The sequence below is a fragment of the Anneissia japonica genome, unplaced genomic scaffold (genome assembly GCF_011630105.1).
Source record: "Anneissia japonica isolate Jap-2015-1 unplaced genomic scaffold, ASM1163010v1 scaffold287991_len637273_cov151, whole genome shotgun sequence".
Lineage (NCBI taxonomy): Eukaryota > Metazoa > Echinodermata > Crinoidea > Comatulida > Comatulidae > Anneissia > Anneissia japonica.
In genome coordinates this window covers 490,766-512,353 of record NW_022692547.1, presented here as the reverse complement: position 1 = coordinate 512,353, position 21,588 = coordinate 490,766, and the positions used below count along the sequence as shown (strand labels likewise).

Here is a 21,588-nt window from a genome sequence, read left to right as displayed (position 1 = left end):
ATAACCTGTTCTATTAAAATATCCTATTGAGTTTACAGCACATGCAAAGTAAATATTTTCAAGCCAACTATTTATATGTTGAACATTTTGGTAGACTCAACATACTATATAAGAAAGCAGCATTTATATAAATGATAGCTAGAAGCAGGTTATTCTCAAGACAGAAGAAGATCCTCAGATTATAGAAACCTTATTTGTTGAACTGGTACACCAAGGAAAAGGCTTCCCCTGAACTCTTCTATCCATTAAAAATCAATAGCAGTAAAAGACCCAAGATGAGTTATAGTATATAATTTGATTGTAAAGGTCTTTGGTTTGAAGCACTGAAAGTAGTTTGGGACTGAATAATATATTTAAAAGTGCACCCAAAAAAATACAACCGGTGTACATGCCAAGGACTATTGTATGTCAGAGATGTATTGTTTAATAGTTACTCACATAAATATACTGTAGGCAGGCGTAATGAATGGACTCCATTTTTAAACGCATTAAATTTTAAGGAATTTTATCATGAAAATATTTCACTAGTGAATTGGGGGGGGGGGGAAGGTTCACATGCAAATAATATAAGCACCATCATCACGTTCAGTCACACTGTAGGCTACTACATAAAAAACAAAACGACACACCATACATGCAATACAACCGGTGTACATGCCAAGGACTATTGTATGTCAGAGATGTATTGTTTAATAGTTACTCACATAAATATACTGTAGGCAGGCGTAATGAATGGACTCCATTTTTAAACGCATTAAATTTTAAGGAATTTTATCATGAAAATATTTCACTAGTGAATTGGGGGGGGGGGGGAAGGTTCACATGCAAATAATATAAGCACCATCATCACGTTCAGTCACACTGTAGGCTACTACATAAAAAACAAAACGACACACCATACATGCCAGATGGTCAACTGGTACCAAAAATATAAAAACACAACACATCATAAAATAGGAATAACACCGCTACACCTAGCATGCTGACGACATCAAGGTACCGGTAGCATAGGCACCATTGAGGCACCGATACTCGTTACAATTTAACTGTATACTTTACCTGTGGGATTGCTCCCATAAGAACGCCTAAAAGTTCCCGCAAACCTTTCATGGTTTTCATGATTTTTAACACTGGACGGAGTTTGGAGGATGGCAGAAAAAAACAAAATAATGGAATTGTCAGGCTATATTTATTAAGTTGAAAATTACTACAACCTGACTGGAAAGCGAGAAAATTATGGAGTAACCCAAATGTATGGCCATTTCTTGTTTCTCATCGAAAAATATTTTCAAAATATCTAATGTAAAACAAACAACAAATTACAACAAAAATAAGAATTCAAAAAATATATATATATTCATTTATTCATTGGGTAATTAAAGAACCAACGAAAGATTTCAATAAAAATCTGAGTTTACAAATAAGTCAATACCATTTATATGAAAGGGTAACTGGTGTATGAATGAACCAAATAAGCATTAAGAACAAAATTGAGACAATATAAAAGAAAAACATTGCACAAGAATAAATTAAATCATTAACGTATATCAATCAAAATAAATAATTTAAAAAATCTCAACAAAATAAATCAACCACTGAATCATTACAAATAAATCACAGAATCAATTAATCAGTCTATCAATCAATCAATCAATCGATCAAATGACATGTTAACTGCAATATCAATATAAATTCTTGGCCAGTGGAAGGCAAATTTCTGTATCAATCAATCCATCATTCATTTTGTTATTCAATCAATGAATCATTTATGAAATAATAAATTAATCAGCAGGTAGATCATTAGTAAATCACTGAATTCACTGTACAATACCTCTGGCAATTCTTAGAACTCTCATAACTCGTATTATTGTTGGATTGATTGGAATGATGTCACCTTGGACTTCCTCTAAGGCAATACCAACAACTGATAGAATCACAATCGACATATCTAGCTGATTCCACCTGTAAAAAACAATTATATTATATACATCATATATAATTTTGTGATTAAAATATAGTTTGATTAAAGGGTGATGGATGTCATGTATATATATATATATATATATATGTATATGTATATATATGTGTATATCATTGACCAAGCATGTCTTTATGTTCATGCATTTTGTTTAAATAATATTTCTCATTGGTCAGTTTATCATAAGCTTTACTTATAAATATTTTACTTTCACTGTATCATGTATCACTTGAGAAATAAATATATATATATATAATATATATAATATATATATATGTATATATATATATATATGTATATGTATATATATATATGTATATATATGCATGTATATGTGTATATATATGTATATATATGTATATATATATATATATATATAAGAAGAAAAAATAAAGACTTGTTTTTGAGAAACCTCATGATGGACATAGACAAAATATAGTTAATATTTCATAAATTTCTATTTTTCAAAGTGGTGGTAGGAGTAACAGCGCAGTCGGCTAAACTGGTGGTAGCTGCCGTGTGTGCACTGAACTGTGGTGATCTCTAAGTCCTTGGTTCAATTCCCTTCGCTGCTCTCATTGTATTTCAGCTGGTGGGCTGCAATGCATGTTACAGTTCGGATGACACGTTTAAGCTGTCGATCCTGTGTGCATCATGGCCCATGTGCACGTCTAAGAACGCAGTACACTCTTCGGAAAAGAGTAGGGGATTGTTTCCCGTGTACTACCCAATCACCGCCAGAAGGACTGCACTGGCAGCAAGTCTTCTTCACATTTTCGTGGGTTTATCCCTGGTGTTTACATCAAATAAATCCATCCATCCATTTAACAGGCCGAAAATCAAATTATATTTTTATCCAAAATCATTGTTTCACACACACTTTTGTGGCATTCGGCATAAGCATATTGCTCTTATCTGCACTGGATTTTTTTTTTAACTTTTGGCAATTATGCAATAAGTAGATAACGACATCAACTGGTGATTACTGAGACAGGCTTAATGATAACATTGATTAACATTTAATGTAAATTATAGGTCTTTACCTGTCTTTGATATAACGTTTGAAACCGTATGCGTATATTTTCAAGATGGCTTCCAGGATGAATACCACAGTAAACACATAGTTACAGTACTTGAGAATCTCAATCAGGAGCTGCAGAAAAAAGTATAAATAAGAAATTGTTAAACGAAAAACCTAAGCCTTGTAATGAGATAAAGAATTGCATTATTTGATTTATTTAAGATTGCCCTGAATATCAGGGCAATCAGGACTTTCTAGAATATACAGGCAGGGTCACCCTCTATAAATTATTTTAAAAATAATAAAAATATTGCAATGAATAATAATAACGGTATTGATAATGATAACGAGAATTGTTAATAATTATATAAAATTTATGATAAAAATAACACTGAAGTTTACATTAGGTATTTTTAGTACATTGCACTGCCGAACAAGGGAAAATATCTATAAAAAAAAACCTAGTCTCACAAAAATTTAAAATGTTTGCATACTTTTAAACTACTGTATTATCAATTGTTTCCCTCTAGATAGTTAACAAAATACTAAAAGAGGTGTTAAGAAATCTCACTAAACCAGACCTCCCAAAAGGATTCCTAAACTGATATTTCTATGTAGTATGGTCTGGCTGGCATGCAGAAAGAAAAAAATACCATGTACCGCAGGCATATCATAGAATTCCATTCCCATGGTGATTACATTTAGAAAAATAATGGCCGCGATGATCAGGTCAAAATGTTTACTCTCAACGATTGCATGAACTCGTCGTCGTGTTCGTCCATAATCATCCCAATAGTTGGGCTCGGCCCTTTCTGTAAAATAACAACGCATTATGTTGTGTAAGTAGTTCAAAAAGGTATATAAGACTCGCATTGTAATATGGCCTGGATGAAAGACAAGGAAGACAAGGTGAACTATACCACAGGAAGGGTAACATGCAATTTGATATCATCTGTAAGGTAACTTCAAAAATAGCCTGTTAAATTAAATGTAATGATGTCTTATATGTATTTGAGTCATTTAATCAATAATCTTTTTAATACACTGATTAAAATTTAATCAATAACCTTTTAATACACTGATTAGAATACAGTATGTATATGTGTTTTAAAGCTTATTTAAATAATGACATGTTTGTAAATGACCTTTCAACTGATATGTTGATGCCTAGCCTTTATTAATAACGTCATGTTTATTGGGTGAATTATAAACAACAGGCTGTCAAACCGCATTCTAACAAAGTTCTGACAGACCGTGCTTACATGTTCATTGCAACTCAAACACTGTGTTTAGTGAACTGAAATAATGATTATGTACTTTTAAAAGCCTATAATGTCCTCTGTATATTGCCATTGATGCCACGTGATAGTACAACATCCTAAATAATTTGAAAAAAGTCAAGAAGTAGGAAACGCTGTTATGATGAGTGTGCTACAGTGTTTTTGATTTTGATTAACGTTGCAGATGGGCTACCAAACAAGGACAAGGATATAAACCTATGCCGGAATTGTTCATACTCAGCCTGAGCTTCTCAATCCGCCTCAGGCGTTTCTGTTCACGCATCTCGGCTTCTTCAATCGCCTGTTTTTCCTGGCATTTGTGAAAGTTCTCCACCACAACACCGACAAACATATTCAGGACAAAGAAGCCAACGATGAGAAGGAATGAGATAAAATAGATGATCAACCATTCATTGTTATCACGTACAGGCTAAAAAAAAAAAAATTCCACTTTTTATACACAAGCTAATTCTCTTAAAATGTATTAAAATCATTTAAGAGAAAAATACATGCCCAAATTTAGAGATTGGGATCAAAGGATAATTTGTGGCGAAGAAAAGCCAAACCAGTCACTCGTCACAAACATCGATTTTGAGTTATTAATAAAGGGTTAAAAAGTAAAATAAGAGCTATAAAATGGTGAAAGAATCATTTAAATCAGACATTTGGTTATGTAGTTACAGGAGTTTAAACATACAGTTGTTTAATGAACAAATATAAGAAATCAGCCTTCAAAATTTATGATTTTGGGCATTACTTATGCAAGAACTATCATCAAATCCTTAAAAAGTTTTAGCATTAAAAATTGGGAAAGTAACAGCATAGCATGATGTATAGATATATAAAGGTTAGTCTAGTGCAATAAAATAAAATTTAAAAAATTTGACATTTCAGCATGGTGACTGGTTTGGCTTGTCTTTGCCACATTTTTTATAATACAGGGCATAAATCTATTATTAATTACATTATAGAGGGCAGCATTTATCCTTAATGTTATTATAGAGGGCAGTATTTGATTTTTGAAATACTGTTCTCTATAATAAAATTTAAGATAAATACTGCCCTCTATAATATAATTAATGTTAGATTATATTACAGAGAGCAGTATTTATTTTTTTAAAATAAATAAACATTTGTCATACTTGCTGATCAACACCAACTGAGTCAATGCCATTGTACATGATGTCCACCCAACCGTCTTTTGAGGAGAGGACAAATAATGTCATTAATGCCTGTGTTAAAGGAATGAAAAACAGTGGATATCAATGTATTTCCTTTTTTAAGGCAGGATGTTCCAATTCCTTGTACAGTAGTAAATGTTCATACCTCATTGATGATGTTCTTTACATATTTGAATGATGTTGGCTACTCCACACTATTTCGTTTTCCATGTAGGCATTATAGTGTTTTTTTTGTACTAAAAGTACAAATTACATTTTGAACTTGTGCACAGTGGGCCAGTGTTAACTGTACTGGTGTACATGGAACTAGTAAATTGTGGGCTAGTGTTTCTCTTAGACTGGTTCATCAAGGGATAGTAAGTGGACTAGTGTCCACTGGACATATTAAAAAGTGGGCTATAGCTATTGGATTGGTGCACAGTGGGTGGCTAGTCAAATTTGATTCACCCATTTCACTTACCTCTCCTATATTATCAAAGTTGTACTCTTCATTCTCCCACTCGAAGCCCATTTCTTCACACTGTGTCCTGTTTTGTATATCCTGAATATTCTCTCCCACACAGTGAAAGAATTTACCTTTAAATAACTAAAAAAATTACCACAAAAAAAATATTAAACATAATTTTTAAAGGCAAATGAAGAGGATATAAATAATTCTAATTAACAAATATAAATAAAAATATAGATTGAAGTTTATATTGTTTTAACAAATATTAATAAATGAAAAAAAAACCAATTTACATATACACAGAAAAGAAAATAAAAATTGGCTTTTGTAATAAAAAATAAATAAAATATAAATATTTATGCTAGAACTTTATGCAGAACGATAAATCAATACTTATGATATCCACCCCCCTTCCCCAACGTTAAAATGTCACAATACCTGAATACCAAGAATACCGAAGATGACGAAGAAGGTACAACAGATGACGACGATATTACCAATGGGACGTAGAGAGGAGAGCAACGTTTGCACCACTAACTTCAAGCCAGGAGCTCGACTGATCACTCTGTCAATAAATGGCATTGGCTACTGTTACACCAGTCTTAAAGAAATTCCTAATTTTGAGTAGATGTTATTGTCCTAAGGCTGGTGTAACAATAGCCAATGCTATCAATAAAAGCATGGGTGTAGTTACATAAAGATTGATTGACTTTAGTCTATATGACTCATGAAAGCATACTCTGTTGGTTTTGGTTGGGGTGGGATGCATGTTGAATGGTGCGCTTCTGTCCTACGGAATAACGCAAGTCAGCTACAAATCATGATTTGGGCGCCAACATATTTTCAAACACAAAAGGCTGAAATTGTTACTAAAGTGACTCGCACAATAACGCCCTGTATTACACAACTACTCAATTATAATCAATGTTCATACCTTAAAGGTCTCAGGGTTCGCAGAAGACGAAATATTCTTAAAATTCCAAAAATATCTGGACTGGAGCTTGATGCAAGCATGATTATGATATCCAACCAGGAGATGAATACGAGAAAACCGTCCATTACGTTCCATCCGCTCCTCAGGTACGCATGCTTACCAATCGCAAATCCCTTCGCCAAGATCTTAATTAACATTTCGATGGTGAACAGAATTGTAAAGATGTAGTTGGTAATGGTCAAGAACTTGCGCTCCTGCAGCGAGGAAATGAAATGAAATAATAAATAATTAACGTAAGCTTCAAAGTTTCTTTCACGCTAGACCACTGCAAATGAAAATACAATCCAGCATTCTCACATTCAATGTTTAGCTGTTTTAGCCCAACTTTTCATTGTCTTGTTATTTGTCTGATTAAGCGGTTCATATCGAATACATGACATTCAATTTAGGTTTTTCTCATTGATTCTTTAAAAGCCAGTTATACGGGCGAAGCAAAAGCGTATGACAGTACGCATGCGTAGTTTACTTTTCATGTGCAAGTCCTTCACCAAATTATTTGCTTTTTCGTTTGTGGTCGTTCACTTCGGCGAACAGTTTCTACATTTTAAGAAACGAAATAATGCACAACCAATCACAGCTCGGGAAGATATGAATACAGAAACGAATTAATGAATTTACGTGTACGAATTGCAAGCCGACTTGTAATTGGCCTTTAAACCCTTCTTGATCTGTCATTTGTATTGGCAATTATGGTTAGTTTAGGATGTTTTAGTCTTAGTTTTTCCAATAAAAAAGTACAAATAAGTACATGAAGATAAAGAAAATAAAACAATACATTTCATTTCTTACAAAAAACATGAATTAATTGCTTACCCAGTCATCCTCATCAATGGATGGTTTCTCCATAGCAAGTGTGATGCAATTAAGGAAGATTATGACTAAAACCATGTAGTCAAACCACTTCTGGCTAATTAGATGTTGCAGATGATAACGGAACCTTCAAAGACAACAAATGTTATTATATATACAGTAGTTATTTATTTGAAGTTGGAAAGACAGCTCTTAAAACCAAGGTCATGAAAATAAATAACATTTTTAAAAATATATTTAGTACTATTTGTGATCACTGCAGGAGTCATTTGGAAAAAGCAGTTTTATTTTTTGTTATATATTTATATCTTACAAGTTTAGAACCAAGGTTATTAACTGTTTTAAAAAATATTTTTAGAAATATAGCACTTGTTTATCTGATTGTTGTCCTGTTATAAACTAAAGCGTCGTCACGAGGCTAAATGCTACAAAACAAATCCTAGTCTCTGAAATTTTGCCTGCAGTGGCTGTTTCAGTGTAGGATGCCTGAGGTTTAGCCCCTTATAAATTCAAAAAGGCTACACCCCTTTTCCCAGAAGCTCACTGACCTCTGCCAGAAATTGTCAGACCCCACGGCCTGCTGGCCAAATTGGGCTCCTCCCCCAAAAATGTTTATCCTAGATTAACTACTGTTAAGATGGTGAAAATAAATTTGCAATAGCAATTAGCATTATATTATATCATCATTAATAATAATTATTATTATATACCACAATGGTATGCAAGACTCACTTGTTTTTTGGCGATAGAAGATAGAGGGAGTACTCTTGTCTGGTAAGAAAGCAACCTTGTGGTTCAGGTAAACACTTAGCGATGAGCGCAATAAGATCACAATCCTGTAAATGCAATGTAATACTTTACATAACCTACACTTGCATCCATAAGTTTCGTTGTCTGTTTCTTAAATTCCAAAATAGTATACCCATATGGATCCTGCTAACCGTTAGCTGCCGTGCGTTCATACGAGAAAATCCTGATCCGGATACCAAGAATATGATGATCGAATCACTGGCCAATAAGAAACGGGAAATTGTAAACGCGTATGTGTGATTGGTTGATGATAGAAACGTGCTCAACTTGCCAACCGATAGCACTTGCTAACCATTAGCGGTATCCAGATACTGCTAAAGGTTAGCAATAACCGATCGGAAGTTCTCACACGGGGTGCTAACGGTTAGTGCTAACAGTTAGCTTCCGATCCAGATACTAGGGCTCTTGTGAGAACTAAGCTATTATGTTGGAATAAAGTGATACCATATGATTAAAGCCACTATAAAACAACAGTATCTACAGTATGATTAATCTTTGAAAAACCTACAAAAATTGAATAAACGTGTTATAAACTTTCAGTAAGGCTGTATTCTGTTTTTACGCGCCCAACCAAAAAAATCAGACTATGCTTTCATGAGTTATAGTTATGAATTATGCTAGAAAATCAATAGGAAAGGAACTTACTGGCCTAAACAATTTGTACTTGATAAATGTAACTAATGTGCTAGGAAAGATCATGAATGATGTTGGCCATCCACTTAATGGCTTGTATAGCACACTCACCCAAATCCGGAAGACTAAAGCCATTCCATTGTAAACCAAGCGAGAAAGTCTTTTACTTTCAACTCAATTCACATAGCCACTGATAATTTCAAAGATAACATCCCCAGTATATTATATTATGCTATATAGTATCATTTTATATTGTATCATATATATATTTTAATTTTTATCATATTATATTTTTATTATATTATATTGAAATATACGGTGTGTATATATATAGGCCTATATATATATATATATATATACATATATATGTATATATACATATATATATATATATATATCATTACAACGGCTGGCGCAAGACCTGTCTCTTATACACATCTAGATGTGTATAAGAGACAGGTAGATGATAAATATGTGCACCATGTAAATATCTGATTGAAAAGACGCCCTGTCCAGACTATCAAATTTTTTTTACAAAATCATGTGACATGCCTAAATATGGTCATGATGACATCACACCAAGACCATAGGCACTTTATGACTATATATGGGCATACAACAGTTTGTCTGTCAAAGAAAATTTGATGGTCTGCACTGAGATTAACCACCCATAAACAGAGGGAAGCCATGATTCATTCTATTTTATCTATTAAACATAATTAGTGCACCTGATGATATAATGTATTTGAAAATATGAATGTAAACCATATTATTCACCAAACAATGTTACACCAAAATCACATTGAAAAAAAACCAAAAAAAGCTGTTAACCAATTCCCTTTAAATCAGCTATTTTGAGTGAGTATACAATTACAGAAATACTTCATTATAGGATTTTTTTAATTGGATTATTATTAACACAACTAAAATAAACCTTAGCACACCTGAGGACATAAACATTGAAAATGAATACATAAACACAGTAGATACAGAATTGGGTTCTGTAACTACTAACTTAACACATCTGAACATATAAACATTAGCACGCCTATAAAAACAGCAGCAGTTACAGAATGAAGTCCTGTGACTACAACACAAACATATTATAAAGTTAATAAATTTATGTACATCATTATCAGGAACCAAAAGCAGAATAAATACTTAAGGCGGTTAAAAACACAATGTTATTAGTATAAGTATATATTCACCTGATAAAATAATTAAAAATAACTGCCAGCAAACACAAAATTATTAGCAGCCTAATATTATAATTCAATATTCAAAAATCAAGGTTGACATTTAAATTTTTAAATCCATTAATATTTATGAAAGTTAAAGTTTCAAGCACACCAAAAGTTAATTCTTTGCAAAAATGTTATCATGTTTACCTTTACTCTCTCCTGAATTAACGGAAGAACGGTGCAAAACAGAATTGAAAATGAACATGAGGTGTAATGAACGAGAGAGTGATCAACCGTGAATGGGTTGAATAAAAGGAAAGTTTTAAAAAGTGTTGGGGTGAGGGAGATGAAGCATAAAAAGAGTGCATACAGTTAAAAAATAGAGAAAGGAAGGAGGACAATAGAGAGTAAAGGGTTGAAAAACAAAGCAAATATAAATAGTGAACAGGTTGAAAAAAACAAGAAAGGTTGTGATAAACAGTAAACAAGAAGAAATTTGAACCTTATTAAAATGATCTATTCTTTCTCACGCAAATAATAATATTTATATTACCATAAAACCTTGAATAAATTTTTGGATGAGCTTCTTTTCGAGGCTACTTTTGCAGAGTAAAGAGGAGGGTTTTTCTTTTTCAAAATGAATGCTGTAAATTTTGGGAATTACTACTTTAAAACAATACAAGGGCTACTGTAACACCATGTCTGTATCATGGAGTGCATTAACTGGCATTAAATCACCCAAACTACTGTAAACAAATCGAGTTTTTAATCTATTTTGTTTCTTTGAATTTCATGTACACTGTATGTACTGTACTATTTCAAAAAGAAGCCCATCTCAAAAAGAAGCCCCTGGGGTCCTTTTCGAGGCTACTTTGGCAAACTAAAGCTGCATCAATTTGCCATGAAGCCTGGAGATTTTATTACACCTGCAAATACTAAAAGTTTGTTTGTATCGTGTTTATAGCACTATCATTAATATCTAACAATTATTGTAAAGTGAACTAAATAAAGTGCAAATATGTGCCAATAATCTTTCTATGAACATTCCCAAAGATATGTATGACACTAAAATATATCTGAAGGTATGTAATACACATTAATATTTGTCTTGCGTTCAAAAGAATATGATAGGAAAGTGAAAATTAAACCATGAAAAATGAGTGGAAGTTATATGGCAGTATGCCAATAGGAGGTAAAGTGAAACAGAGGGGGGAAAATCGTATGATACACTCACCATACGTTCAGGAACAGGGAAGGCGACAAGCAATTGGAATACAATAGATGAATTTGAAACAGAGGAGAAAATTAATAAATACATTTTATATTATGTGCTAAATATGATTTTTTTTGCAAACTTAGCATTAATTTCAACTTGCTATTAATTATAACTAAATAATGATTGTCAGGCTATAAAATCTATGTTTATTTCTCCTGAAGAACAAGTCACTTAACTGTAAAGATAAAAACATACCAACTATTAAAAATTATTAATACTACTATTAAAAACCTTCTATTTTATCAAGAACAATTTGCTTTTGCTAGAAATGTTTAGCGAACTATACAAAATTGAACACTTGATTAAAACACATCCCAGCCACCCTACATGCACACACCACTCTGGACGTGCTACCTCACCACCTTGTCACGAACACACACACCACTATACATCCCCTATTCTGATACCCTATCCACAGCATATAGCTACTAAATCTCATGAAAGATTCATGCTTTCAGACAAGGTTTTACACTAAGCGAATCTATACACGGAAATCGACAGCGTCGGTTCATGAGAATGCGCATTCACATTTCTATCTGTGTTTTGCGCTTCAGCGAAATCAGTAGTTCAAGCGGTTTCTACTTTTCGCGAGGTGAAAAAAAGTGCAACCAATCAGAGCTCAGGAAGCGAACCAATGCTTTTGATTTGCGCAAATAAATTTGTCTAGTGTAAAACCGGATTCATTCCAGCCCCCTAAAATCTCAAGCCCTTCCAATAATTCACATTCACAACAATTTTCAGGGGTCAGGGTACAAAGAATATTACATCATGGTTACAGCCTGAGGTGGGTTGGTGTAAGACCTATGTAAAGCCTATAACACATTGTTCTCATGGTGGCCCAATTTTGCAGTAATATTTTTGTACTAGCATACACTGTACCTCTTCTTAGCCCGTAATACCAGTCACTTTTTAAAAATTACACTTAGACTAATGAGGGTATGCAATACATATGTGACCTAATGTGCTGAGGTTCCATTGGCATGCAGCATTGAAAATGATCAAAGTGCCAAAACTATTCAACTTACTCTACTGAAGAGATTCTAAAACTTTGTTAAATGCTATTCTATGTGTGCATAGCCGTTATAAATTTGGGGCAGAATTCAGGGGTCAGGGGTCATAAAGCATGATTACCAGATGACAAAAGCCGCAACAATTGCCATCACTTATAGTATCTGGACCAACGTGTCTGGATGAGGAGACTAGGGATGACATGTCCGCGGACACTGGCGCCTTAGGTCAGAATTAAAAGAATAAAGCAGAAGAGATTTTAAGTCCAATTGATTCAGATAGCTAAAAGATGATTACAACTCTTTGAAAAAAACAAACAAATTTAGGCCAAAGATGATTGATGTTATTAAGATTATAATGATGTTGATGATGCTAATTTTGATGTCAGATGATGATGATGATAGTGATGATTACGATGATGATATGATGATGATGATGATGATGATGACGATAATAATAATTCTGGAAATATATGCGAGGTCCCACATACTAAACTTATAGTATATACAATTCTTTCTCATTTGTCCATTTCCATGGATTTGTGTAGATTAAAACACATAAAATATATCGCAGATATTGATTAAGTAAAACTATATAATTTTATCATATAAATAAAATTTTAATCTGTAATAAATTAAATTTCACTTTGAGAGAATATTGTTTAGAGGTGGCTAAAGGAATATACATTAAAAAATATGCAAGAACTACTTACGCCCTCATCAATGGCATCAGGATCCTCACAGATCTCAGGGTCGTCTTCTGCTTGGTTTAACTGCTCTGTGGGTCTATTTACAGCCGTCTCATTCCCAGTTGATAGCGTTGTTGGTCGAAATGTCTGGCTGACGGCTGGCGCAAGACCATTGCATGAACAGAATGACACGCGCCTACTGTTGTCCCCGTTGCAGATGGAAGTCCTTCGACTGCTCTCATTGTCTGGTATGTACCCATTGTGGCTGGAGATGTCTTGTGACCTAAATGTAGAGGAAGTTAATTAGTCGTAGTAGAATAACTATAACATTTGGGCTAGGATCTTGATGACTTGTGGCAGCACACTTTTGATTGGACAGTATACCTGGATATAAAAATCCTGCTCTTTTTCAAACAGTAGTCTATGCATGCTTTTTTAACATGTCCACAAGTGGGCCCAAAAGCTCTCTTTCAAAAGATGGTACACACTATAACGTGTACTGTACCATAAATGCTCGAATAAGCATCGCAGCACTTGTCCAAGTTTTTGGACTCTCCAGTGGAGCGCTTATTAGCGAAAAAAATCATGTTTAGTGAGGCGCATGTTCAAGAGCAGCACTTATTTGAGGGCGGTGCTTATTAGAGCATTTACAGTATTTAACAAGAAGATCAATTCAGTAGGAGCAACAAAGGCATAAAAATCAGCACACATTCGGTTGCTACTCCATGTCTCTCTAAAAGGTCATATAGAGGACATTACTGATCAATAATATTCTTATAATAGCATGCACGGATCATTCAGGGGTGGCACCCAGATTTGCCTGACGGGGGTCCAAAGTCTCCGACAGGTGGGTTTAGGGAGGGCCGATGCCCCAATGAGAGCAAAGTAGGCGTGGTCAAGCATCGCTTCTACTAATATGTAGAAAATACATAAAAATTTTTTTCCTGGGGGGGGGGGGGGGGGGGCCTGGCACCACCCCTGGGATCATTGTCAGTTGTGTGAAACATTTTCAGCATCACTCTTTAACGCGTCAATCCCTTCACCAAGCATAAACAAAATCTCATTATTACGACTTAGATTTTTCACTCTCCTGCACAAATATAGCAGAAAGACACATAGCACAAATAAAATAAAACCAGAAACTCAATAATGATTCACGAAGCACACGATAGACTATACCACTCGTTTTTTAATTAAGCTATGCTGCCCTCTTATGGCAGCAACTTCAAAATTCAACCCACCTGCATATACTGAGGTGACTTCCACAATCACTGTCATACATCCTAAATGGACTCAAGAAGTTTCCATTTATTGGTCTAGACTGGACAGCGCCCTCACTCTGTACACTTCGAGCACTCCTGGCACTTCCTGATCGCCGGAGACACGGTGATGCTCGTAGTGAAGGCGTTTGCTGAAATGAAAATCAGTTTCAGATCAAGTAGTTATTTCAAAATTTAAAAAAAAAAGTGAAATTTAATATTAATAAATCTCTTGTTGTCTCAAAACACTCATCAAGGGCCTGTACGTCCTGTCCCTGAATTCTTCAGGTGTGAAAACTTGTCCTACAATTCAAAAGATCTTGCCTTCTCCCATGCAGGTGTCCAAACTTAACTGTATTTTAAAGAAGTTCCCCATCTTGTCTCCAGGTGTCAAGATTTTTCGAGAGCTCTTCAGATCTCTCATCCTGAACTAAAAATTCTCTGTATTTTAAAGAGCTGTAATCCCTCTTCAGTTAACAAGTTCTCATATTCTCAAAAGCTCCGATGAGGGCAGTATAATAGAGGCAGTAGAGTATGTTGACCCTAACGGCTGCCCATACAATAAGGATTAATTAAGCAATCAGCCGAAAAGATCTATCAGTCGAGTGTTTCTAGAGCTCCTCATCATAATCATCATCCGTTTGTTTCCTCATGGGGGGTCGGATCGTCTCATTATTGTCCCCATCTGGTATGATCCATGATTGCTTCTAGGTCCACCAATCTTCCATCTTGTCTGATGCAGTCCATCCATCTCTTTCTGGGTCTCCACTCTTTCTGCTGCCCATCTCATCATATCAACCTCTTCACATCTCATTACATGTCCGCACCATCTCAATCTGCACTCTTGGATTTTATTCTCCAGACATGTCACCTTTGTTTCCTTCCGAATCTCCTCATTTTTAATTCGGTCCTCTGAATCTGAATCAATACTGACAAAGGACCCCACTAGGGGTCCTCTGTGAAGCTCCACGCATCGCTCTTAAGCATTTTATCCCCGCAACATCCAGCTTCTTCTTCTAGAGCTCCTCATCAGAGCTAAAAATACACTCCCTGAGGTACCCAAAAAACTCTCTATAGATTTTAGTGCATACATTCAAAATTAATACAAGACTACAGTTTCTATTTTATTCTTCATTTCAGCCGCATATTAAACTGGAGTCACAGCCTTACTTACAATTGACAGTGAATCTGAGCCTTTGATGTTGATCGTAGGCCTATGCTCATGGGAATTTTCAGAATGTGGAGAGCCTTGTGGAGTTGCCTCCGTGTGTGTGATCATAGGTGGGCTCTGTAGTTGGTTACAGGGGTTCGGAGCCAGTATTGGAGATGGCAGAGCTGGAAAAAAAAAACGTAAAAATATTTTATCAAAAGTATAACACACTAATGAAATTCAATAATGTAACAAAAGATTTTGGATAGGTGATTTCTGATTCAAAAATCAGAATTAAATAATAAGTTATATGCTGGGTCCATACTAAAATGATAATATTTTTTTAGTAATTTTCATGTAGGGAAATATGTTGGCACCAACAAAAATGATGATGATGGCATGAATGGGCCAACATACCATTTTCTTTATCCCATGGTTCTTGTAAACAACAGTATTCATGATTTAGTCTGTTTTCATCAACCTCCTCCTCAAAATCCCCATCATCTTTATCTTCATCATTTTCCGAGTTATCTTTTTTCTGATCATCCTATAAAATTCAAATAAAAACTATGTTAACAAAAATTTATTAATTCCAATTTAATATACAGAATACCCATTAAATCAAACACTCTCTGTGAGTTACTGCATAAAACATTTATAAGATAACAAAATACAAATAAATATATTGCTATAATTGTTTTCTGTTATAAAAAAAAAATCCCAGAATATTATGAAAGACAGAGGTATATAATACAATAAACAGCAAGGCTGACAGTTGAACAGTTTAAATTAAGAAATTTGCAGGCTAAACTATCTTCCTTAAGGTAAGCTGGTAAGAAATGTTAGATCATTGCAATAACTCTCTCCTTAACTATATTAAAAAGAAACTAAACAATATTAAATAAGACTATGGATAATGAAGGTTATTTGAAAAATAACTAAGCAAAAAATATATAAACAACATTATCTATGCATGTGTTATTCAATTTTGCAAGAAAATTGGGATTTTTTTTATAGATTTTTTAATGAGTGCTGATGATACAAAATTAAAAATAAAAGCAATACAAATATTCAATTTTTAAGCTTAGGTGAGGATAGAGAGTATATTTTCAAACTTTACAAAAATACAGAAAGGAGGCTTATGCATGAGATGTTCTGTGTTGCGTATCAGAAAATAATTTTCAGAGACGAGAATTTCAGCAGTGACATTTAATGACCTATTTTAAGAAAACATGAAACTCTTCAACTTACAGAAAGGAGAATTATATATAAACATTTTCCACTTAAAGCATGGCAGGACGTTAATTAATAAATGGAACAGCAAAAAAGTGTTTACTGTGCCTTTCAAAATGTGTGAATCGCTATGGTTACAGAAGAACATCTAGGCCTGTGCTAGCATCAAGAATACTCTATGTTTAGGTAATGACTGAATATCCTTTCTAGTTGTCTACCGACCTATACATCATGATGGTTTAACTGATTTTCTTTTCCAAGTGAGGCGAGACTTTTTTTATACCATGTTTAGAATGTTTTTGGGTTATTTAAATGTTTCTCTCTGTGAGGCCTGAACCCTTGCATTTTCTGTCACTAGCTGAAGCCAGCCAGCTTTTTACTGTATTTTAACACTGCTCCACCAAATTTTGTATTCCAGAAAGAGAGTGGGCTAAAAACCTATGATAAATATGCAAATTTATATCTAAACAATTAATTCAAGAACTGCTTGAATGCTGACTCTAAATATGAATCATTGCACTACATTGAAATCATATGGATGAGGATATTTTCGATAAAGCTGGTCGTTCCAATACCAAGCCACAAGGGACCTATACAATAGTTGTTTTGACGCAACACTAATCAGCCACGCTCTTATTGCTTTTAACGAGCATTGTATGAGTCGCTTGTTTCATTTATCGTCTCTCTTTCATGGAAACCTAATCAGCAAAGTAGAACAAACACCTTTGGATATCTTAATGTAACTTGCAGGGATGGTCATGACATCTGTTAAATGACCAAATTTTTCACACTGGTAGTTTAAAAATACCAACAAGAACGGAATAAAATGGTCAGGGACAGAGGTGGCCCCAGGTTTTGCCAAACAGGGACCTGATGTCTCAACGAGAACATAAGTGGTTGTGGTCGGGTGTTGGTTAATATTGTAAATCCCCGGAAACTACAGTATGACAACTAAGGGGTTTTAAAGGCTTGATTAAGAGTCTCTCCCCAAAGCACCATGGCCACTCCACCACCCCTGATCAGAGAGGATACGTGCAATTCAGTTCCAAAAGGAGGTGTGACACTATAAATCATTTTGTGCAGGAGTTAGGTTGACTAGCAGGGGGAACACAACCATATGAAGAATAGGAGGTGTCTACAGTTGTCTGAATGGTAAGTGATCTATTAAATGTGATAGAGGCTTACTGAAATTGTCCATATCAAAGGACTTCTTGAGAGAGTGGAAGAAACTTGTAAAATTCTAGTTAGCATCAGAGGAGCTTATTGAGAGAATTCAAAGTACAGTCTGATCCTGATCTGAAGCTAACTGTTATCTTAAAAGTTAGCACTAGCTGCGTGTGAAAATGCCCGATGGGGATAGATGGATCACGATAAGCTGTTCAGGATCGGTAAACAGATCATGACTGCAATAAATTTACCTCGGTTTATAAGCAACCAATCAGATGCTAGCATTTCCCCTTCACAGCAGTGTATCTGTTTTCCTACCAACTTTTGTTATTTTCACCCGAAATCGATGATGTTTCGGCCGTCCTCGCATATGAAATAATTTTCAGTAGTTGTTTTCATGCGGTTTGTCACTCCCACTTCAAGTAAATACTGACCCTACAGAGCTCCCTTTTTTTGGTTTAATTATGACATCAGCATTTTGAACCCTCTAGATCGATAATTTCATGTCCGAATGGAAAGGTGATATTTATCTATCGAGGCTGCATAAGAAGGGGATTAATAAAGATGATTTGGCTGACAAAAAAGAGGAGACTGGTTGTGAAGGGTTTTTGAGAGAGTACATAGGAAGAGGATTAATGGGATTAAATTACTAGTAGCACATGTTATTATAATAATAATAATAATTTTATATTTATATAGCGCATATTGCACATTGCCCCTGTGCGCTTTACAGAGAAATAATATAATTATGAAAGATTATTCAAGTTAAATGTTACAATAAGTTTTTGAGTAACACTGAGTGAAGAACATATGTAAATATTTGTAAATCCTAGTACGATTTGATTATTTTTTTTTTATTATAAAAGACAAATATTGAGAGAGTTTACATTTTAGAAAAAAAAATTAGATGATTATTTCACATGAAACATATTGTAACTATTTAGATTCTACACTTGATGAAATCTAAACAATTTGAAAAATGAAATAATATAAAAACTGACTATTAACAAAACATTTGTCGGTTTTTCATAATGCTGCAGCAATTCGACAAAAAGTTTACAGAAATGTTATAGACAAACCAACAGTGCCTAATTAAATTTAGTTTTAAACAATGTTTGGTGAAATGAAAAGAAAACAACATGATCAGAAGAAATTCTGTATTCCATAAACATACAAGGTTAAAAAAAAAGAACTTAACTGAAGATTTACAGATAGTGGTGATATGAATTGACGTTACAATTACTGCACAATTTGCCTTCATGCAACTACTGTAAACCAGGAAACATCACATAAAACTATTCTTTGAGAAAAATGCTGTTAGTATTACAGCACTTAAAATATTGGGCAGAAAGGGACATGATAATAAATATTAAATATAAAACACAACAGAATATAAGCACAATTATTAATCTTCAAACACAGAGCTATTACAACACTAAAAAAGATCTAGCATAGGAAAACTTACCAACAAGGTCAAAGGTTAGAGAGCGCAGGCAGCAGCAGCAGCAACAATGAATTATGGGAAGCAACGGAATCAGAAGATTAATTAGTAATTAATAATTAGAAATAATAATTTTGACACTCTTGTATAGGCCAGTAATTGATCTCATGGCAACCATTAAGTATCATCAGTAACCAGTGAGAACACATCGTCACATACACATTTTTTTTTCTCTATATTTTGTTTATTACTTTGTGTCTGCTGGAATTTTGATAGCTACTCCATATTGTGATAAGAGATGAAGTATCTATAAAGTGTCGACTGGAATTTGTGGTAATTTGAACAACAGCCCTTACGATCAAATTACTTAGAATTTTAATCATCAATCTATTTTCTTTTGACATTTATGCTCTATAATTGAATTTTCTGTTGAAACATGGAAAGCATTTCTAGTACAAAGAGAATTCTCTTGAATTTTTGTCGTATCAAAATAAATGACTTATCTTCATACTTCTCAATCACAATTTACTGTATAATTGTCAAAAACGACTTGCTCAGACAGCACAAAACAGTTCCTGACAGCAAAAAAACAGAAATCAAAAAAAAAACCAGGACAATATCCACCCAAAATGGACTATACCATTGTTAAAGTTCGGTAGACTGTAGGCTGGAAAATATTGGGTGGCCATGTTTTTATCTAGCTTTACAAATATAGTTTACATTGTGACATTCAGTACGCCTTCAATTCATTCAACTCTTTTGACAAGATGCATGTATGTTCATTGTAAATTTCAGCAATCACTGTGCTTAAAGTTTGCCTTTTAATGATGTTAATACAACACTTATTTAACATACATGCATGTTGTCAAAAGAGTTGAATGAATTAAAGGCGTATAATAGGAAGTCACAATGTAAAATCCTATTGTAAAGCTGGATGAAAACAAGCCAATCCAACATTGTGCACCCCACTGCCCACCCCACTTAAACAATAGTATATTCCATTTTTGGTGGTTTTTGTCTTGGTGGTTATTGTCCAGGTGATTTTTTCCTACACTCCAGGAAACCATTAAGCAAATATATTTTTCCGTATTACAAGCCTGCTTTGTTTCAAGGCAAAATATGACAATATATCTAATTCATTAATTTTTGTTGGCAAAAAGCATCCAGCTAAAATGTTAAATAAACAGTTTTACTTAAGCAACAATTCAAAACATATCTCCATAATATGTAAATGTTTATTTCAGTATGCTACACTAATGTTTAATAAACTAATATATAAAATTTTAAAAGTATGTATTCATTATATTGTACATATAGTAGAAGCTCTATATAAAAAGATGTATTGATCTCTTCATTGATTATCAATATCATAACTATAAAGTAATTAATAGAAAAAAAAAATTTTTTTCAAATATCCAAAGAACAATTGATGTTTTTTTAATAAACGAATACACTTTCAAATTGATAAATAAATTACTGTACTTTATATTTCAAAAAAGGTTGGCAGAATTTTAATTTACCATCAAAAGGTTATTAATAGTAAATGAACTGAAGCACATTATAAAAGAAGAGAATAAGAAGGAAAGCAAAAAACAATGGATGCATATTATTTGTCCTTAAGGTTAAATGTTAAAGCAAAGTTTTATTAAGAATTTTTTTTTTTTTCGGAGAATGGTAATTATCTCTACCTTGTATATACACTCACATGGCATTAACTGTAAACAAAAAATGGCTTCGTCAATGGTTGGGACTTTGAAACCAGACACGCAATGCACAAACACGAGTAAATGGAGAATAAAATGCAACGACACACACAATGGATCATTCTTAAGCCCTCCAGACTATTAAATTATATTTGACAAAAACATGACATGCCTAAATATGGTCATAATGACATCACATCATGACCATATATAGGACTTTATTGGTGATTCCATGTGATCATTGTTATGTCTATTGGCGATTCCATGTGATCATGTTATGTCACATGGAATGTTATGCATTGTATCACAAATCACATGATGAGAGAT

General features: G+C 33.8%; 1 protein-coding gene across 6 annotated transcripts in view; it reads right to left on the bottom strand.

The window, feature by feature from the left end:
- LOC117100336 (voltage-dependent T-type calcium channel subunit alpha-1I-like) overlaps positions 1 to 21,588 on the bottom strand; it is a 66,944-nt gene that overhangs the window by 16,747 nt on the left and 28,609 nt on the right. The window contains exons 8-24 of one of the 6 annotated variants that reach the window (XM_033239990.1): positions 21,247 to 21,273; positions 16,135 to 16,264; positions 15,742 to 15,902; positions 14,550 to 14,719; positions 13,333 to 13,591; positions 12,744 to 12,842; positions 10,544 to 10,555; positions 8,445 to 8,548; positions 7,716 to 7,839; positions 6,843 to 7,096; positions 6,347 to 6,473; positions 5,921 to 6,046; positions 5,422 to 5,511; positions 4,517 to 4,709; positions 3,660 to 3,811; positions 3,022 to 3,131; positions 1,832 to 1,962 (exon numbers count right to left, since the gene is read on the bottom strand). In XM_033239990.1, the coding sequence (XP_033095881.1) occupies positions 1,832 to 1,962; positions 3,022 to 3,131; positions 3,660 to 3,811; positions 4,517 to 4,709; positions 5,422 to 5,511; positions 5,921 to 6,046; positions 6,347 to 6,473; positions 6,843 to 7,096; positions 7,716 to 7,839; positions 8,445 to 8,548; positions 10,544 to 10,555; positions 12,744 to 12,842; positions 13,333 to 13,591; positions 14,550 to 14,719; positions 15,742 to 15,902; positions 16,135 to 16,264; positions 21,247 to 21,273 (2,269 nt within the window). Of the gene's footprint in view, positions 1 to 1,831; positions 1,963 to 3,021; positions 3,132 to 3,659; positions 3,812 to 4,495; positions 4,710 to 5,421; positions 5,512 to 5,920; positions 6,047 to 6,346; positions 6,474 to 6,842; positions 7,097 to 7,715; positions 7,840 to 8,444; positions 8,549 to 10,543; positions 10,556 to 12,743; positions 12,843 to 13,332; positions 13,592 to 14,549; positions 14,720 to 15,741; positions 15,903 to 16,134; positions 16,265 to 21,246; positions 21,274 to 21,588 lie in introns of all 6 variants that reach the window. The other 5 variants (XM_033239992.1, XM_033239993.1, XM_033239991.1 and 2 more) reach the window with 5 other exon arrangements.